Source organism: Centruroides vittatus, unplaced genomic scaffold (genome assembly GCF_030686945.1).
Source record: "Centruroides vittatus isolate TY-2023 unplaced genomic scaffold, ASM3068694v2 contig_487, whole genome shotgun sequence".
Taxonomy (NCBI): Eukaryota; Metazoa; Arthropoda; class Arachnida; order Scorpiones; family Buthidae; genus Centruroides; species Centruroides vittatus.
In genome coordinates this window covers 567,420-584,304 of record NW_027122275.1, presented here as the reverse complement: position 1 = coordinate 584,304, position 16,885 = coordinate 567,420, and the positions used below count along the sequence as shown (strand labels likewise).

General features: G+C 32.0%; 1 protein-coding gene across 2 annotated transcripts; it reads right to left on the bottom strand.

Moving 5' to 3' along the window:
- Positions 1 to 327: 327 nt before the first annotated feature.
- LOC136978046 (coiled-coil domain-containing protein 169-like) lies at positions 328 to 11,120 on the bottom strand. 2 transcript variants are annotated; one of them, XM_067273690.1, is made up of 7 exons: positions 11,007 to 11,120; positions 10,078 to 10,163; positions 7,376 to 7,489; positions 7,256 to 7,302; positions 7,080 to 7,178; positions 6,839 to 6,990; positions 328 to 587 (listed from the first exon to the last, which is right to left on the bottom strand). In XM_067273690.1, exons 1-7 carry the CDS (start codon positions 11,108 to 11,110, stop codon positions 425 to 427), a joined length of 765 nt encoding a protein of 254 aa, XP_067129791.1. In that variant the 5' UTR covers positions 11,111 to 11,120; the 3' UTR covers positions 328 to 424. The 2 variants fall into 2 exon arrangements, with proteins under 2 accessions (XP_067129791.1, XP_067129792.1); XM_067273691.1 differs by having other exon boundaries at positions 7,256 to 7,293.
- Between the last annotated feature and the right edge of the window lie 5,765 nt (positions 11,121 to 16,885).

Genomic DNA, 16,885 nt, shown 5'->3' with positions numbered 1-16,885 from the left:
TTCGATTATAATCGCGTGAAAGGCTTTTTATTTTTAAATTTAAAATGTCATAGTGATACAATTCTCCGCATACAATAATAGTGAATACATTTGCACAAGGACTCTGAGATCAAGAGGACCCATTGACTTCTGTAATAGTCCCTGCACTCCATGATAAGAAAATATATTGATAGTTTATTCAGATGCAAGACTTATTTTATATTCTATTTTTAACTTAAATATACTGTACCTTTACAGTAAACAAACATTAAAAGGAAGTACTTACTTTTTAATGCTTAGTATGTTGATTTCGTGTCGAAGCACACAAAGATTAAAAAAAGAATCAAAACTGTTTGAAGAAAATTTATTTCTTAATTTAAAAATTCTTTTTACATGTTATTGCGTAGTTTAAATCATAATTGAATATAATGCATTTTTATTGCTACTATGCTTCTGGTTCGTTATTTTCTTCTTCTCCAACTTCTTCTGCTGCTTCTGCGAAATCTTCGTCTGGAGTAGAGTCCAATTTTGGCAAACTTCTTACGGTTGCTATTTTTTTAATTGGCCCCTTCTTCGGGTCGATTACTCGTTGATCAGGTAATATATTCCTATAATAATCGATAAGTAAATAAGTTTCGCTATAGAAATTCTATTGTAATGCTTTGTATTCAAATGAGCATGGTAGTACGGTAGTTTGCTTAGATCAAAACTGGACTAAATTTGCGATGATTATTTTTAAATAAGGAAAAAAGCATATGAAAAAAGTGAATAAAAGAAACGAAATCAATCTGTACATATCTATCTATATAATAATAATAATAATAATAATAATAATAATGCCTGCCACAGAGTTCCAATTTTTATGTTTGAAAGACACTTCATGGCAAACATCCGTATGACCTGGTCTAGAATTTTGTTGACAAAACTGCGTCAAACAGCTGGTTAGCTCGGGATGACTCTTTGGGGAGACGAAACGCTTTATGATTGCCATACAGGATCGGGTCATAAACACTAAAAACTACAGAAAACACATACTCAAAGATGCAACACTCACAAATGACACATGCAGAAAATGTCACATCGTGCCAGAAACTATACAACACATCACTTCCGGTTGCAAGCTCTTGGCACAGACAGATTATTTACATAGACATAATCAAGTAGCAAATATAATACACCAAGAGCTTGCGAAGAAACACAAATTAGTAGACATTCACGAACCATACTACAAATACATTCCACAGACAGTATTGGAAAAAATATACTACGACAGAGCCATAATCATAGATAAAACAATTTACCACAACAGACCAGACATCACACTCATTGACAAACACAATAAAATCACATACATTATAGACATATCCATTCCAAACACTCACAATGTACACAACACACGCACTAAAAAATTAGCAAGTACACAAAACTCGCCTAGGAAATAAGGCGACTAAAATTGATTAGCAACTACATTTTGATAGTATAAACTGTAGTTGAGAAATATCTCTTGCTATACAATACACAGTTGAAATTAACTCCGTTTTTTCTCTGATTGGCCACGACAAACTATTGACAAACTCTATTTCTGTAAGGTAGGTCAAAAATGTTTTATTTGTACCTAATACGGGTTTCTACTGTACTTGCTATTGTATTAGTAAAATACCGTACCTCCAATCAAACCTATTACTATTAACTGTGTATCTTGAAACCTGATTATCTCGAATGTTTATTTCTATATGAGATTCGAGAAAGAGAGATTTAACTGTATATATACATATAAAAAACTGCACACATTTATATGTACAGTACGTGGAGTATTAAATATATAACTGTATATATATATACGTGTACATTAACAACAAGTTTTCTTAATGAGAAATATTAATTTATACAGTGTTTTTAAATAAATTATTTACGTACTTTTATGGGTTTTCATTTTCATAATCCAAATTCATACAATAATAACACGGTAAAAAGTTGAAAAAATCAGTCTTGAAAATATAAATATGAATTTTTTTCATATTCATTTTTCATTCACGTTATTGAATATTAAATTTTTTACAGAAATATTGATTTTCTTCGCTGTATTAATAATTAAAATGTATTTCCTTATTTGTGAATAATTCAATCTATTTCTTTAAACTAAAATTTATGAATAAATTAGTTTAAAATCAGGTATTAATAACATTTAAAAAAGCTATTAATTGAATTTTAATAGCTCCTAATTTATTCAAAATGTAGCGATAGATAGAATGACACGAATTTTTAATTTATTTTTAAATAAAGGCAATGGTTAGGCGATTTTAACTTTGAAATTTATAAACATTTTAAAAAATTTTCTCCAATTTTTTCAAACTAATAAAAGTATTCTATTTTATTAAAGAGAAAAAAACAGAAATAAAATAATACTTTCGATTAACAGTAAATGCTTCTGTATAGTACAATCGTGAAGAATCCAAGATCCTATCCACTTCGGATCTTCGAGGGTTGGCTTCTTCAATAGTTAAGTTTTCACTTCCTATTATGGTTGATTCTATCACATGTCAGCTGATTAGTAAAATAGACTGTATTAAATGTTATGATTCATAAATAAGAGAATGTCTCCTAGAGAAGTTTTTACATTTCGCATGAGGACACCGAGAGTTCTTTTGTATACCTATCATGAGTTTGGCCAGGGCCACAGTACGCCCGGGAAGATGAGGACTGACATGATTGATTGATTAAATTAAAGCTAGGCATCAGCATGCCATGCTTCTGGCTGGCCACAGTTACGCACTTTCATTACGAGTGGCCAAATTGATCAGTACTGATGAAAAACGGGAAATGATGTCTTGCCACTCAAGATAATTATTGGGGTGTTTAGACCGGGCGGCAAGGCATATCAGGGCCAAATCACCCACGAAAATTTCCGAGAGTCCGACATAGATTAGAATCATGTTTCACAAGAACGGAGGTCTGACAAGGATCACACCTCGTAGAATGAAATTTAGAATTTTAATAATGTTATTTGTTTTAAACAAAATGGAAAAACTTTGTTTTATTAGGATTTCTGGGAAATTAGGAAGAGTCACATAATTATAATATGGGCATACTTTTCTTTCAGAATTTAATAGTTAAATTAAGATAAGCTGTAATTCGATATCTCCCTAGCAGTATATTATATCTACTTACAATGAAAACAGTGAATCCAGAAGTATCCAAAGAAGAGAATCTAACTCAAAAATTAAAAATATTTGAATAAGTACCGTTTATTAACAGGTGCACGACAATTGTATTGACAATTGTCCGATAAACCATATTTGCCACCTAGGAAGGCCCCTCTAGTGATTCCGTTCTATCACAGTCATCACCATAATAAGCGATGTTGACTGTATTATCATAAATAATAGTTTTAAACTTATTAAATTAAAAATGTTAGAACTTATGCACCGCAAAAATTGTTTCGTGTATACAAGGTGGTCCAAAGTAAGTTAATCTAGATATTACTATTTTAAATATCTCGGTCATAACAGCTTACATAAGATCCATTCACACTATCATTCTAATGGGAAAAATGAAATTATAACTTATAAATCAATTTAAATGCATGCAATTAGAGAAATTATCAAGTTTACGAGGCGAACGACCTTACGCGTTTAATTATTCAAGTACGTTCTTTTTGTCTGTTCATTCGTGACACCGACAAAAGTTAACCAACAATATGCCATAAAAGCGTTTAGTCAAGAAATTTTTAATCATTAAAAATCTCATAAATTAATTCACTAAAATTATTATTCTATAAAGAATTAAATCATGTAGAAGTTATTTCCTATCTCTAATCCTTTCTCAGAAGTTACACCCAGTGTTAGTAATGGCACAGAATCCACAAACACGTTTTGATTAATAGAATTACATAAAATTATGAATGATTTGTATTTGAAAAATCCATTTTAAATTTTAAATTAGATAAGAATTTTTATAATAAAATACATTTTAAGAAACTTTTTTTTATTGAAATTCCTTAATAATATGGCTTCAAGACTGAACAAGGCTGATCTGTCGTGGACCTAAAATCTGGTCGTGTAAATCTGGTCCTGTGTTTTTCAATATTATACAAAATTATTATTATTATTATTTTTTACTCAAGTTAGTAGAATTTCGTGGTATTTATTGGAAGGTTTTGATGAAGTTTGTCATGATTTAATATGGTGTAAAAATTAATAAATATTTTAATTTATTCAGTGGTTAAACGAATGTCGGAAGCAACACTCACGCTTCCAGAGTGTACAGAAACAGAAAGTAGAATAATTTGTCACGCAATTCGAGCGCTAATTTTTCATTTAGAATCAGTAAAAATCAAATTTTAGAAAATGCAAGATGGTCCAAAGCCATTATAACCATTATAAAGACCAAAATTGTCTTATTCGAATACTTTATTATTTACAATTGCTTGTAGTAGAATTATTTGCAATTACTGAAGTAATTGTAAACAATATGGTTACTGGCACAGTATATTTAAATTCGCGAATAAAATATTTTGAAACATTTTATTAGTTTTCGCGGCGGAAAAAGAATCTAAGGATTGTCTATCGACATTTTATATAAAATGTATAGAAGGTTGGATTACATTGGATTGATGGATAAGGCAGCACAATACACGGACAATCTGCCCAGGAAGACTTCTATGGGAAATTGGTTCTATTTAGGTGTTCGCATGTAAACAAAGCCCAGAAAACATACGGTCAGTCTGTTGACAAGTGTGAAACTACGACAACTACCAACGTTCGGTAATGCTATCCAATCGGCCATTGGTGGACACGTGTAGAAAGTATTTGCTTAGATATACGCTATCCAATTTCCAAAATGGACTTCGTAGAATTTCTTTATTTAATATGAAATTGTAATTATGCAAATAACAGATTAAACATGATAAGATTCTTTAGCAAATTACAATATAATAATTACGAATTCTTATTAAGCATTCATTATAACGAAGAAGCACATACTCGTAGGTCTTTATGTTTAAAACAGGATAAAAACCTAACTAAACGTCGCTACTTCAACAAATAGAAGATACTAAATTAAATTAAGATTTTTCTACGAATATAAATAATCTTCAGTAGTAATCGACATATAAAAGGACCTCATCATTAAAATATAAGTCGTATTCAGAGAAATAACTCCATGAAAATGTAATATACCTGGTAAATGTTACGAGCAATTATTTATTGTGATATCGTCACAATGCTGGGTTGCAATTTTTAATTAATCATGTTTTTAATTTATTTTAAAATATATGCTCTCCACCTCAAATTAGTACTGTAGTGGCTTGCCCCTGTACATCATACTTTTCCGTTAGCAATGGAGTCGTGCCAGTCGTCTATCTAGCTCCTTTCAGGGGAAATTTTTGAATTGAAATAACGTGACTTCCGGTTTGCATTGGAAGTTCGTATGTAGTTAATTGGGGCCTCCTTTTTCGTTTTTTCCATATAAAATTCAACTGTTTTATTTCATTAAGAAGAGTGTCTCATAAACTCAATGTTTCGTCATTACTGTTTCCATGTCGACTGTTTGTTTATTTAAAAAAGAACTCGAAATGGAACTTTAATCGTGAAAAGATAAGAAATCTTTTATACATCCAGTTTAAGAATAGATGCAAAGCAGCGGTAGTGGCACGAAAAATTAACAAATTGCTTGGTTATGCAACTATGAAAGGTCGTCAGCTCGAAATTTGTTTAAGCAATTTCGTGAGGGTCTCAATTCTTGCGTTCACAAAAAGAAAACTGGTAGACCTCTGATAGTTGGCAAGAGAATCCCGGCTCAATGACCCAGGCTGATAAAAGATTGTATGACAACAGGATGTCTACTCAAGATTGATATCCTGGCGCTGGCTGAAAAAAAACTTGGAGAAAACTAAAACAAAGACGCTGTTTCACATGATTTGACACCGTAATGAACCAACATCTTGTCAATGTTTGTCAACAACAACTCCGTTGCCATCGAAAAGGACGATTTCATAGCCAAATCATCTACAAATCCAGTACGATGAGTCCAGTGGCTGAAGGTGAATGAGATGGCAGATCCAACACCGAAATTAGACAGTTACGGCATGAAACGGACGTTCTGTCTTCTGGTCAATGAGAGGTGTAGTTTATCGACAGCTTCTTTCTCTTGGTAGCAACATAAATAACGAAGTCTGTTGTCACTTGGACAGTACAAACGCTTCTGTTCGACCAGTATATACAAGGAATGGAACCACAATGGAAAAGTGTTCCGACAGGATGACGCACATCAAGTACCACGTTTTGATGTTTTGATGTTTCAAGTACCACGCGTAATAAAATCATTCATGGTCTCGGATGGAAAATAGTTGGTTACTCGCCTTATAGTCCAGACATTGCTCCCTCAGACTATCACCTATTTTGTTCTCTAAAAAATTTTCTTCAGGGGAAAAAATTCGCCACAGATGAAGTGGAGGCGTTTATCTGCTCAGAACATGAAAATGATTGTTTTCAAGAGATGATTCGAAACGTGATCGAAAATAACGGGGAATATATAATATCATAACACGTTATATTGTAAAAATATTTCATTTTTTTAAACAAAAACCGGCAAATATCAATAAATACGTTATAATCCTATATATATATATATATCGTATTTTACGGACTATAAGACGCACCTGAATTTTGGAGGCAATATTTTGAAGAAAAAAGTGCGTCTTATAGTCCGTAAAATACAGTATATATATATGTATGTATTACATTATTAGAACCAGATATACAAGCCTGAAACGACCTTTCTGGTAAACCCAGTATATTTAATAGTTATTTATACTGTATATAAAAGGGTAAATTAAAAATTCGGCAATACCAAAACTTACAGATATTTTAAATGTCTCGGGCATTTTTGAAGCGAACCAGTTTCGGCAGATTCGACACTCTTAAGTCTGTTCCGCATGGCTTCCAGATTCATCATAACCTCCGTAATCTCGGTCATGTAAGCGTTACGCGTATCGTTATACTTATGAAACGTCTACGAGAATAAAATAATCCTTAAATATTCTGGCCTTCAGTATTTTTACGTATGTATATGCGGAGGAAGAAAGAATGTCTCCTTCATACCTTTGATTCCTTATCCAGTTTCCATTCTGTATCACGTAATTCGTTGTATAAAGAGTTACGATCTTTCTCCAATTGTCGGAGATAACGTAGGAGTTGGTTCTACGAATAAACATTAATTACAAATTAACAAGCCTCTTGATTTTTTTTAATTTAAAATGTGTTAATTAACGCTTTACTTCACTTAAACTATCCAAATCGAGATCGGCTAAAAGAGCTGTAACACCTATTAGATTTAAATGGCAAAGATAGGAGTAAAAGATACTACTTTATCTACGTAATACTTAAATTCACTTTACCTTCGTGGCTTTGGTTTCTCGACGTCTCCACTTTGCTTTTCAACCAATCTTTCTGTTGCTGCAATTGATTATTCACTTCCATTTGTGTATAATATCGCACTTTCCATTCGTCTTCTAATCGGAAATATTAAAATAAATACGTGTTTGATAGGTTTTATAGAAAACTAAAATATACGGTAGTCTATGGAATATAAAATCAGAAGATGTACTTTTATAAGGAAAGCCTAATTCAAATAAGAAAGGCACAGTTATGCGATAAGAAGACAACAAATCTAAGTAATCATCCTGTAAAAAACAGCATGGTGATGATCATCCATTCTACTGCTATATACGGCAATTGCATTACAATACAAACTAAGATTAAACAAAGGCAATAAACGGGTGACAAATATTATTTCCATTTCCGATTTCGGAAATTAATAGATACAAATGAGAGAGAATAATGCTTTTTTAACGTAAAAAAAATCTGTTTAGTCTTAAATACCGTATTAAAATATTCACAAACATTCAAAGAAGTCGATTTTTATCATTATATTTTAATTAAAACAGAAAAAAAAATTTAAAAACAGGACCTTGTCATTTAAAAGATTTCAATATTGTGATGTAAGGAGCACAATTCGACGATTTGAAGACATTTCGATGAAGTAAATCAATCGAATAATCTGATTCAATCTCTCTAATTTCATCGGAAAATCAGTATGTTAAGTCCTATTAACAGATTATAGTCACAATAGACTAATATTAATAAATTAATATTTAAAGGAGTAGAAGAATTAATTAATTGTTTAATTAATTGAATTTTGTTTTATACAGTTTATGGATTATACAAAATTCTTGATACCGAATCAAATCACTTCTACAGATACTGAAAGTAAAATTCATTAGTCACTGATTATATTTAGTACTCGTCAAATTACCTTTGTACAGAAAAAAGTCCTTCAGAAACTGATAACATAGGAGTTTATCATAACTGTTATCAGTTATCATTTGTATATAACGTTTGCCATTCCATACAGGGGCAACAGGATAATTTGATTCGGGCTCCAATCACACAGGGGCCTCCAAAATTTAGTATTTTATGCGCAAACAGGACACGAAAGCCATTAAAAAGAGTTTATGTCCGATTAGTCCCGATCCTATCCCACTTATGACACACGAGACGGCCTAAAAGTCAAGTTAACCGTGTTGTTTACGAGCACTGAAATTATATCAGAGCATTGTAAATTACGTACAGTACGTCTACAGAACAAGGATAGTCTCGTTTCGAGCACTTTTGTAAAGTTTAAAATCAAAATTTTTTTAAAATACGACAGAAATTTAGCCTTTACAATAGCCTTTTGGGCCACCCAGTATTTTATTTCGAATTTCGAAGCGTAGAATGCCACGCACTTTCCCATTACATAAATCGATAGATATATCAAATATTTCAATAAAAACGCAACAGTTCGCAATCTTAAAATAACCCTCATACACTACACGATAAAGTATAATATATATTAACATTGAATATTCAACATATGGGGGATAGTGGCGTGTGTTACATCCGTGTATAAAGTCGACATCAATTATTCTATCAAGTGATTTTTTTTCCGGTGTTGTCCTGGTGTTACCATGGTTATTCCTACGTTTGACACCGATAGCAATTGCCACCCTCGGTTCACGGTTATAAAAATTTTATCTAGAAAATGATAACTTTAGCTCGAAATCCAATATTCCGTGATGGATGAAGAATATATATATATATATAATTAAATTTTGACAGTGATAAATTCGCGGTTTTGTGAATTTTGTCACGATAGATTTTTGAAAAGTTATCGATTGTCATAATTCGTGTCGGTGTATATTCTATTCATTTATTTTATTTTAAGTGTGCAATGAGAATCAAACAACTGTTATGGATCTATAATATGTATATTTGTGTCTTGAATATCTAAAAATGTTCATTTTTCCTTTTAATTTTTCAAAAATAAATGTTAAAAACGACTGCTGTCTATTTTGTGAATTGAATTTATATTTAAAATATATCATATACCTATATAATTTATAAAACAGGAGTTTTTATTCTTAAATCTTGTATATTATCTTGTATTTTAACTAGAGCATCTTATATTCTATGTAGTATTGCAAATTCTGGTACAAGGAACCTTAGTCAAAGCCTGTTTTACACATAAAATAAACAAGCTACAGCTTAAGGCCTATTCTACCACGATACAAACTTAATACTATTAGTGGAGGATGCCATTTAAATGTTATAGTTTAGGGCCTTAGAGGACTAGATTTAGACTTGTTCAGACTCTAAAATTATAGGAAATAGTCAGGAGTTGTGCCAGTATATGGATAGATTGTTGAAGAAAATTGTGGTATTGTCTAGATTCTCTGAAATTCCAATTTATTTCATCAAAATGAAATATATATATAAGCAGATATGTCTGGTACTGTCTGGGAAAAATGTTATAAGGAAAAACGTTAAAATGAAAGCTATATTAAATGTTAGGTTATTTAGTTTACTATTGTTAATGTTTATCACAAAGTGTCAAGGGAATAAAGTTGGAGAAGAGTGAGGTGTCCAGGTTTCAACGGCACAATCGCACTTTTAAATTCCATTTCGTGTATTTTATAGATAAAAATAACGAAAATTCGTTATAAAATCAACATAAAATACGGATGTAAAGTAGAATATTTTTACAAAACCTGAAGCTTACCTTCTCCAATATCTGCATTTTCAAGATCTTGTTCCAGTGTCAGTAAAGTCTCTTGCAATTCCGCTATAGATATATCCAACATCTCTCTATATCAAATAGAAAAAAAAAAAAAAAAAACATCATTAAAGAAAATCAAACGGTTAAAGAGGACATTAACCTTACTACATTATATCGATTCCTTTATTTTCTAGTTAATCAATAGTAATAATTGGAAACTATGGAACCCTCAATGCAAGAATAGGTTCAACAATCGATCATACTTCACGTGGGTTAACAGAATTAAAGTTTATAATTCCAATGGAATGAACGTGAGACTGTATATATGATTATACAAAATCTCTAGCACCTTTGACTCTAGTGTCCGTGAGATGAAAGATCACGATTTAGGTTGTGTCATACCTTTATCGTGTTTCTAGAGTCTAAACCATAAAAACTGTTATATCACGTTTCCAGGGTCGGGTCGATGAGTTCGGAATGCGTTTTCTGTAAATTAGATTGATTACAAGGTTCAGAAACTCGTTAGTAAATTGGATTTGGTCCAAACGGATTAGAAAAATAACCAAGTGTAGTTAAGCAATGTAAAAAAAAGATTTAATGATGGCCTTGCAAAGCTTGTTACCATCGTGATCTTACAGAGAATTTCAAAATATTTTCGACAGTGTCAATAAATTAAAATGGTTTTTATAACGTATGCAGCGTATTGAATGTATACAAACTGCCTAAGTTACATAATACGAATGTAAGCATCGCATAAACTTTGCATTTTATATAACATTTGCCATGTAATGGCTACTGCAAGCGAAACTTCTATCGGATGAAGACCAACTTAAGTATTGTTTACATTGTAACGATTATAAATAATATTATAAAAACAATTTTTGATGACTGTACTCGTAATTCGTGAGGGAATTATTGAAAATACAACTCACTTCATCTGTTCCTCCGTTTCGACTTCGGCTCTCAAATCTGCCAGGTCCTTTTCGGCTTCTTTGTAAAGCATTCTGTTTCGGTTTCCTTGCCTTCTGGAGTACATGGTTGCTATGAAACGGGGGTTGTTACTCTCTTCCTTTTTATTGGCATCGACTAGCGGTGAGTAAACGAATTAAAATACTAGCTATCGTTCCAATTGTGTATATTTTTAAACTTCTTCATAAGATATATCGGTATTTAAAGATATTAAGAACGAGTTCTTAATCTGTAGACTATTTAAAGACTCGTGTAAATGAAATTGATGTAACATTGAAAATGGAGCAATAGTTACTATATATAAAGAGTGAGTGATATACAGGGGTAAGTGGGTCTGAGTAATTGTAGAAGAGATGCTGTTTTTTCTGGAATGAACAGGGTCTTGGTAGCTAGACAGGTGAGGTGATGCTCTTTTCGCCTGTTCTTGATCACTGTATATCCAGTGACCCCGAAGCAATCGTGTTTGGAAAAATCAGGATTTATGCAGGATTGCGATGTTTGTTATTTCGATTCCTTTCGGTTAAACCCATTTATAGCGCAAGCATCAAGCATTTATAATTAAAAATTTTAAGTTTAATAAGATATGAAATTATAAGTCTCTTGTTTTGAACCTCATCAAATGTGTCCAAACGTATTAAATTTGTGATTTAGAACGTGACTAAATATTAAGGAAAAATACACTTGAATTTAAAGGGGAAAAAATGAAAATTTACTTGTAGAGAATCTTCTTTAAATCTATAAGAACTTATCATAAACAAAGAGATAAAAACTGAACCGATTGGCATGTTTAACAAAATGATAAAAACGAAAAGTAAATTGAAGGAACTTTAAAATATAGGCCTATTTGTTTGTAATTTTCTATTTTATCGCCATATTTTCTTTAAAATTTTTTTAGTTTTCATCAGTTTAGATCAGTGGTTCCCAAAGTGGGGGCTATGCCCCCTGTAAGCGGTTAGTAAATCTAAGGGGGCGAAAAGAAGCAAGTGGGCGGCAGCGAGCGATGGAGGCAGGGTACTAAAAGCAGGTTGGGGTCACTGATAACATTTCCCTTTCTTCTGTTAAATAGTTCAGAAGAAACATTGCGGTTAATGGTTTCCAGATGTGGAGAACAATGCACGGTAAGGATATAAAGTGTGAGGTTCATAGAAAGTTTTCTTAAGAATACTTCCAAGCCTAGGGCACGGTTGGGGAGAGTTGGGTATAACTTTATGGAACAAAGGGAGGGGGAATCGAAAAAGTTTGGGAATCACTAGTTAGACCATATGAAATCCACGAGAGTTCACAATTATCATTGGCAGACTCAGATAGAGAAGGATAGCAGGATAACCATTCAGCCTTGACCCCGGACACAGGAGATACCCAAATTAAGTCGTTTATATAAAAAGTTGATATGAAAGTGGTATTAAATTAAATTTTTTTAATTGGTGAACTTATTATATTGGTTTTATTCATATATCTTATTACTTTCCTGGCTGTTATAACAGAGGGAAAGTAAAGAATCCGGCAAAAAATGGCCATTTCAAGATGTTTAAATTTTTGGACTTAGGTTAGTTTGAAATGCCGAGAAATGCAAAAGAATTCGGAGGTAATTTATGTATGTATGGATATAATCGTGAGTGGCACGATTTTGTTCACCTGTTTGAAGTTTAATAATTTCTGTGCTTTTTGTTGAAAATTTCTGAAATTTTGCAGGGAGATTTGTTTATTAGGAGATTGATGCTATTAAATTTTTGGATAAAGGTCGCGGGAGTAGGGAGATAATGGGGGTCGTGTGTTTCTCCATCAGGGTCGGACTTAATGTGGATTTTATTCGTTATTAGCATTTACAATTATATAACTCGTCCCTATCCTCAAAATTAAGCTTTTTGCCGTGTTATAATAGTTAAGAATATAAAAAGTTTTTAAATAAAATATAACAGATGGCGCCACAAAAATTTTAAATGTTGCCGGGAAGGATGAGCAACTCGTTGCCGGTTTATTATTAAACTAAATAACTTGTCTTAACGAGGCACCATTATTTTCTGGATCCACGAAATGGAGTCGCTTCTAAAAGAGTAATTAAGAATGGAAATATATTTTTACCTAATAATTACTTGTTTGCAATATTTCATTTATAAATCAATTCACCTGTTTACATTGTAAGTGTTGTGTGCAATAATTGAATAATATTGTCAAATAAAATAGCTTTTAAACAATGAAGAGACAATGTAAATATTATAAAAATTTTATCTTTATTTCATTTTACTTTTGTTTACTATACAGTCAATTACTTTCATAATGGAAACAATGAAAAGTAAATTTATTGAGTTTATAGTTAATGAGGAATCTTGACATTGCATACAGTTAATATGTCATAAATCGGTATGTCGTCATCTGTTACTCGAGTGTGTCCACAATCGTTGCGTCTTTATCCCTTAGTGACAATTGGTATGTCCATAATCGTTATGTCATAATACGTTAGTCAATTCACAGGTATCACTCAAATTGGTGAAAATACATTTAGTATGGCCGGTATCATAATGTCAGTCCAGTAGATATAAGTCACAATCGGTGTCAGAAGCGTCATAAGTTGGATTTTTTTAAATGATGATTGCCGAAATATAGAATTTTATAAATTTTGAAATAATCACGAATAAATTTAAAAAAAAAAAACGAATGAAAACGATAAACAACAAACACAAACAGAAAACAACAACGATGACGATGAATATGTACAGATGAAAACGATGATGATGATATTTACAATGAACTATGTACAGCAGATCGAGTCTGCAAATTCGAACTTCTCCACGGGGACGGAGTTCTATCATGGAATTGCAACAATTAATTAATTTCGGACTAATTGGTAAAGATACATTACAATAAATAAGCTAAAGATACATACCAAAAGAAGAATCTGAAAAGTTTCTTCAATCTAGGGAATTTTTCCCTCTTTGGTGCATGTTCCTTCGATTGACTGGCATGCACATCGGATGTCATATCCTCGGATACCCTGTTGTATCAAAGTGAAAAATTCAAATTAATCGAAAACTATTAAAATATTAATTTTAATAATAAGTAATAATCTTTGTTTTTCTGTAATATACTATTAAAAGTATTTTATTCTATAATATAGAAACAACACAGAAAATGATATAAAAATACGTATTAAATAAACATAAAAATCTTACCTGTCGAGACAATGGCTAACCGCTTCCAGCTCGACTTTCTGACAATGATTCTCGCATTCGCTTTCATCCAATCGTTGCCAATGAGAATCGCCATAGCCAAAACAATCCTCGGAGAGATCGAGAACAATATCCGAATAGTTTGTTTCTTGGTAACTTTCCAAGTCACAATCAAAGAAATCATCCCGATCATCATTATCAGGATCAAACTGTTCCTCACTCGACAACTCTGGCTTTCTATAAACAATACAGAAAATAAGATAAAAATATTACCTACTACCTATTAAATACGTATTAAATAAATACAAGACTCTTACCTGTCGAGACAATCGCCAACAGCTTCCGGCTCAACTTTTCGATCACACGATACCCGAGGATTCTCGCATTCGTCGCAACGAAAGCAAACATCAACTTGTTGCGAATTAGAATCGCCATAGCCGAAACAATCCTCGGAAAGATCGAGAACAATTTCCCAATAATTAGTTTCTTGGTAATTTTCCAAGTCAAAACTGAAGAAATCATCCTCATAATCCAGCTTTCCATCCACAAATCTCTCCATATCGAAATCTGAAAAACACAACCCGTCAATTATTTGTGTCCTATGTATCCGATCATCGCCATCTCTCATCGTCGATGATCGGTTCCGTCGAGGGTCGGCCTCGCCGATGATGGGTGTGATATCACGCGATATAAAATCAAATTAATCAAGTGTATATTTTTCGTAAAGATTTACGTTCATTATTATTAATTAACCTCGTCCATGTTTGCACCGTGATAAAATAAATTCTATTCCAAATCAGTTTAAGATATGGAAATTTATCTCGAAATTAATTTCTTATTCTAGTTCTTTGCTCTTAATTAAGATTAAGTACCTTGTGATTACCTAACGACAATTTCGAGATCTGTAACTCTATTTTTATAAAGATATTTGTACAGAATATTATGTAGTCTGTCAAAATATTACTCACCTTTATGTCCAACGTAGTTAAACTCGAGAAATAACTCCGAAAATCTCCAAAATGTCTCTCGCATCCGAAATTCGCCCACTTTCGCAACAAAGAAAGTGAAAAGTATTGTTGCCCACATTCTTGCGTTTCGGCGTGACGTCGAAGCCGATGTAGTAAAAACACTTGAGACTTTAAATATCAGATTATATATTTTTTCTTTTAGCGGTCGTTATTACGAATGAGAACTGTACATTAATTGCTGTTGTTTTTAAAGATTTTAAAAAATCTTTTAAAATCTTCAGAATCTCATATAGGCTCTATTAATCTTGAACTGGATTATTGTAAAATACATAGAGAAATACCCTATTCCAGCAACTATTTTTAATTTATCTAACGTCTTCGGCTATCTTTGTATTCATCCTCAGGATCGAACACTTTAAATAGAATTTTTTAAAGTTTAAATATAATGTTCCAAACAAGAATTATTTAAAATATATAAATTAAAAGGGAAGAAACAAAGCGAAAACATTATAAATTGAGGGCACAAGTAAAAGTGTACAACAATGATGAAACTATACAGAATAAAATAAATAAGTAAATAAAACGAAATATTTATTTTAGCCTTTGGTATCATCATCCACTGTGTTTAGAAGATACTGCCGAGCTTCTGATAAGCAAGCGGCATTGCATCCCTATGGTTTATGCACGAATTCTTAATACTGTGCTTGTATACGTATGTTTTCTCTAGATTTTTACCTACTTGTTGGTCCCCTATAGTTTTTAAAAGTTGCATCTGCACGTTCGTTGCCAATGTTTGAGTTAAGAAACTTTATATTACTTTTGGATAGCTTCATTTCAAATTTTAAGTTGCAAAATATTTCTGTAATTTATCGACTTCCCTTATTCTGTAAATTATAAATTTGGTGTCCAAGTAGCGTGACTTATACAAGTAAAATAAAATTTTAAAAAGTTTAAGCTTTTATTGCACGCAAAATTTTGTCTGAACTCCGTTTCTATTTTTATCTTCGTAGCCTAACCACGGAATCTATATATAATAATTAACAGGGCTAAAATTTCATCACTCGAAATGCGGTCTACTAAACTAAATCTTGAATTTTCTATCCAAGTAGCAACGAACGGGACGGCACAATCGATGCATTTGGTAAAAAAAAAAAAAATTCTGTAGTTAAGTGACTACATCTATTGAATTTTTTGATGACAATATAATGATAGCTTCATATATTTTGGCGATTGATTGCAACTTTTTCTACATTATCAGATTAAAAATAACGATTTTCTGTTAAAAATTAGTTCATGAATTTTCTATTTTCATACTTATAAATCCTTCATTTGAAAATACATTTAGAGTTCCGTTCAGACAGTTCACAATTTTTTACGCAAATTCTACGTCATTGATTCTTGTGAAACCGTATTGTAGTTTAAGTTCGCGGCCTTGCTTATATGCGGCGCTGCGATCAATTTAATTTTTGGCGGGAATAATTCAGCCATCTTTGCTAAAGATACGATACCAATTTCCGCTTGATTTGTCGTAAAGTTTTGCCACGACAGCTATCTGCTAGATAGTCAGTGTGCACGTCAGTGGCGTGCCGTCATTGGAAGCGATGGAAGCGCCGATTCCACCTTCCAATGACCTTCCCTTGTATTTTATAAAATATAAATTTTCATATTTTAACGTACAGCATTAATTAAAATTAATTTTTTATTATA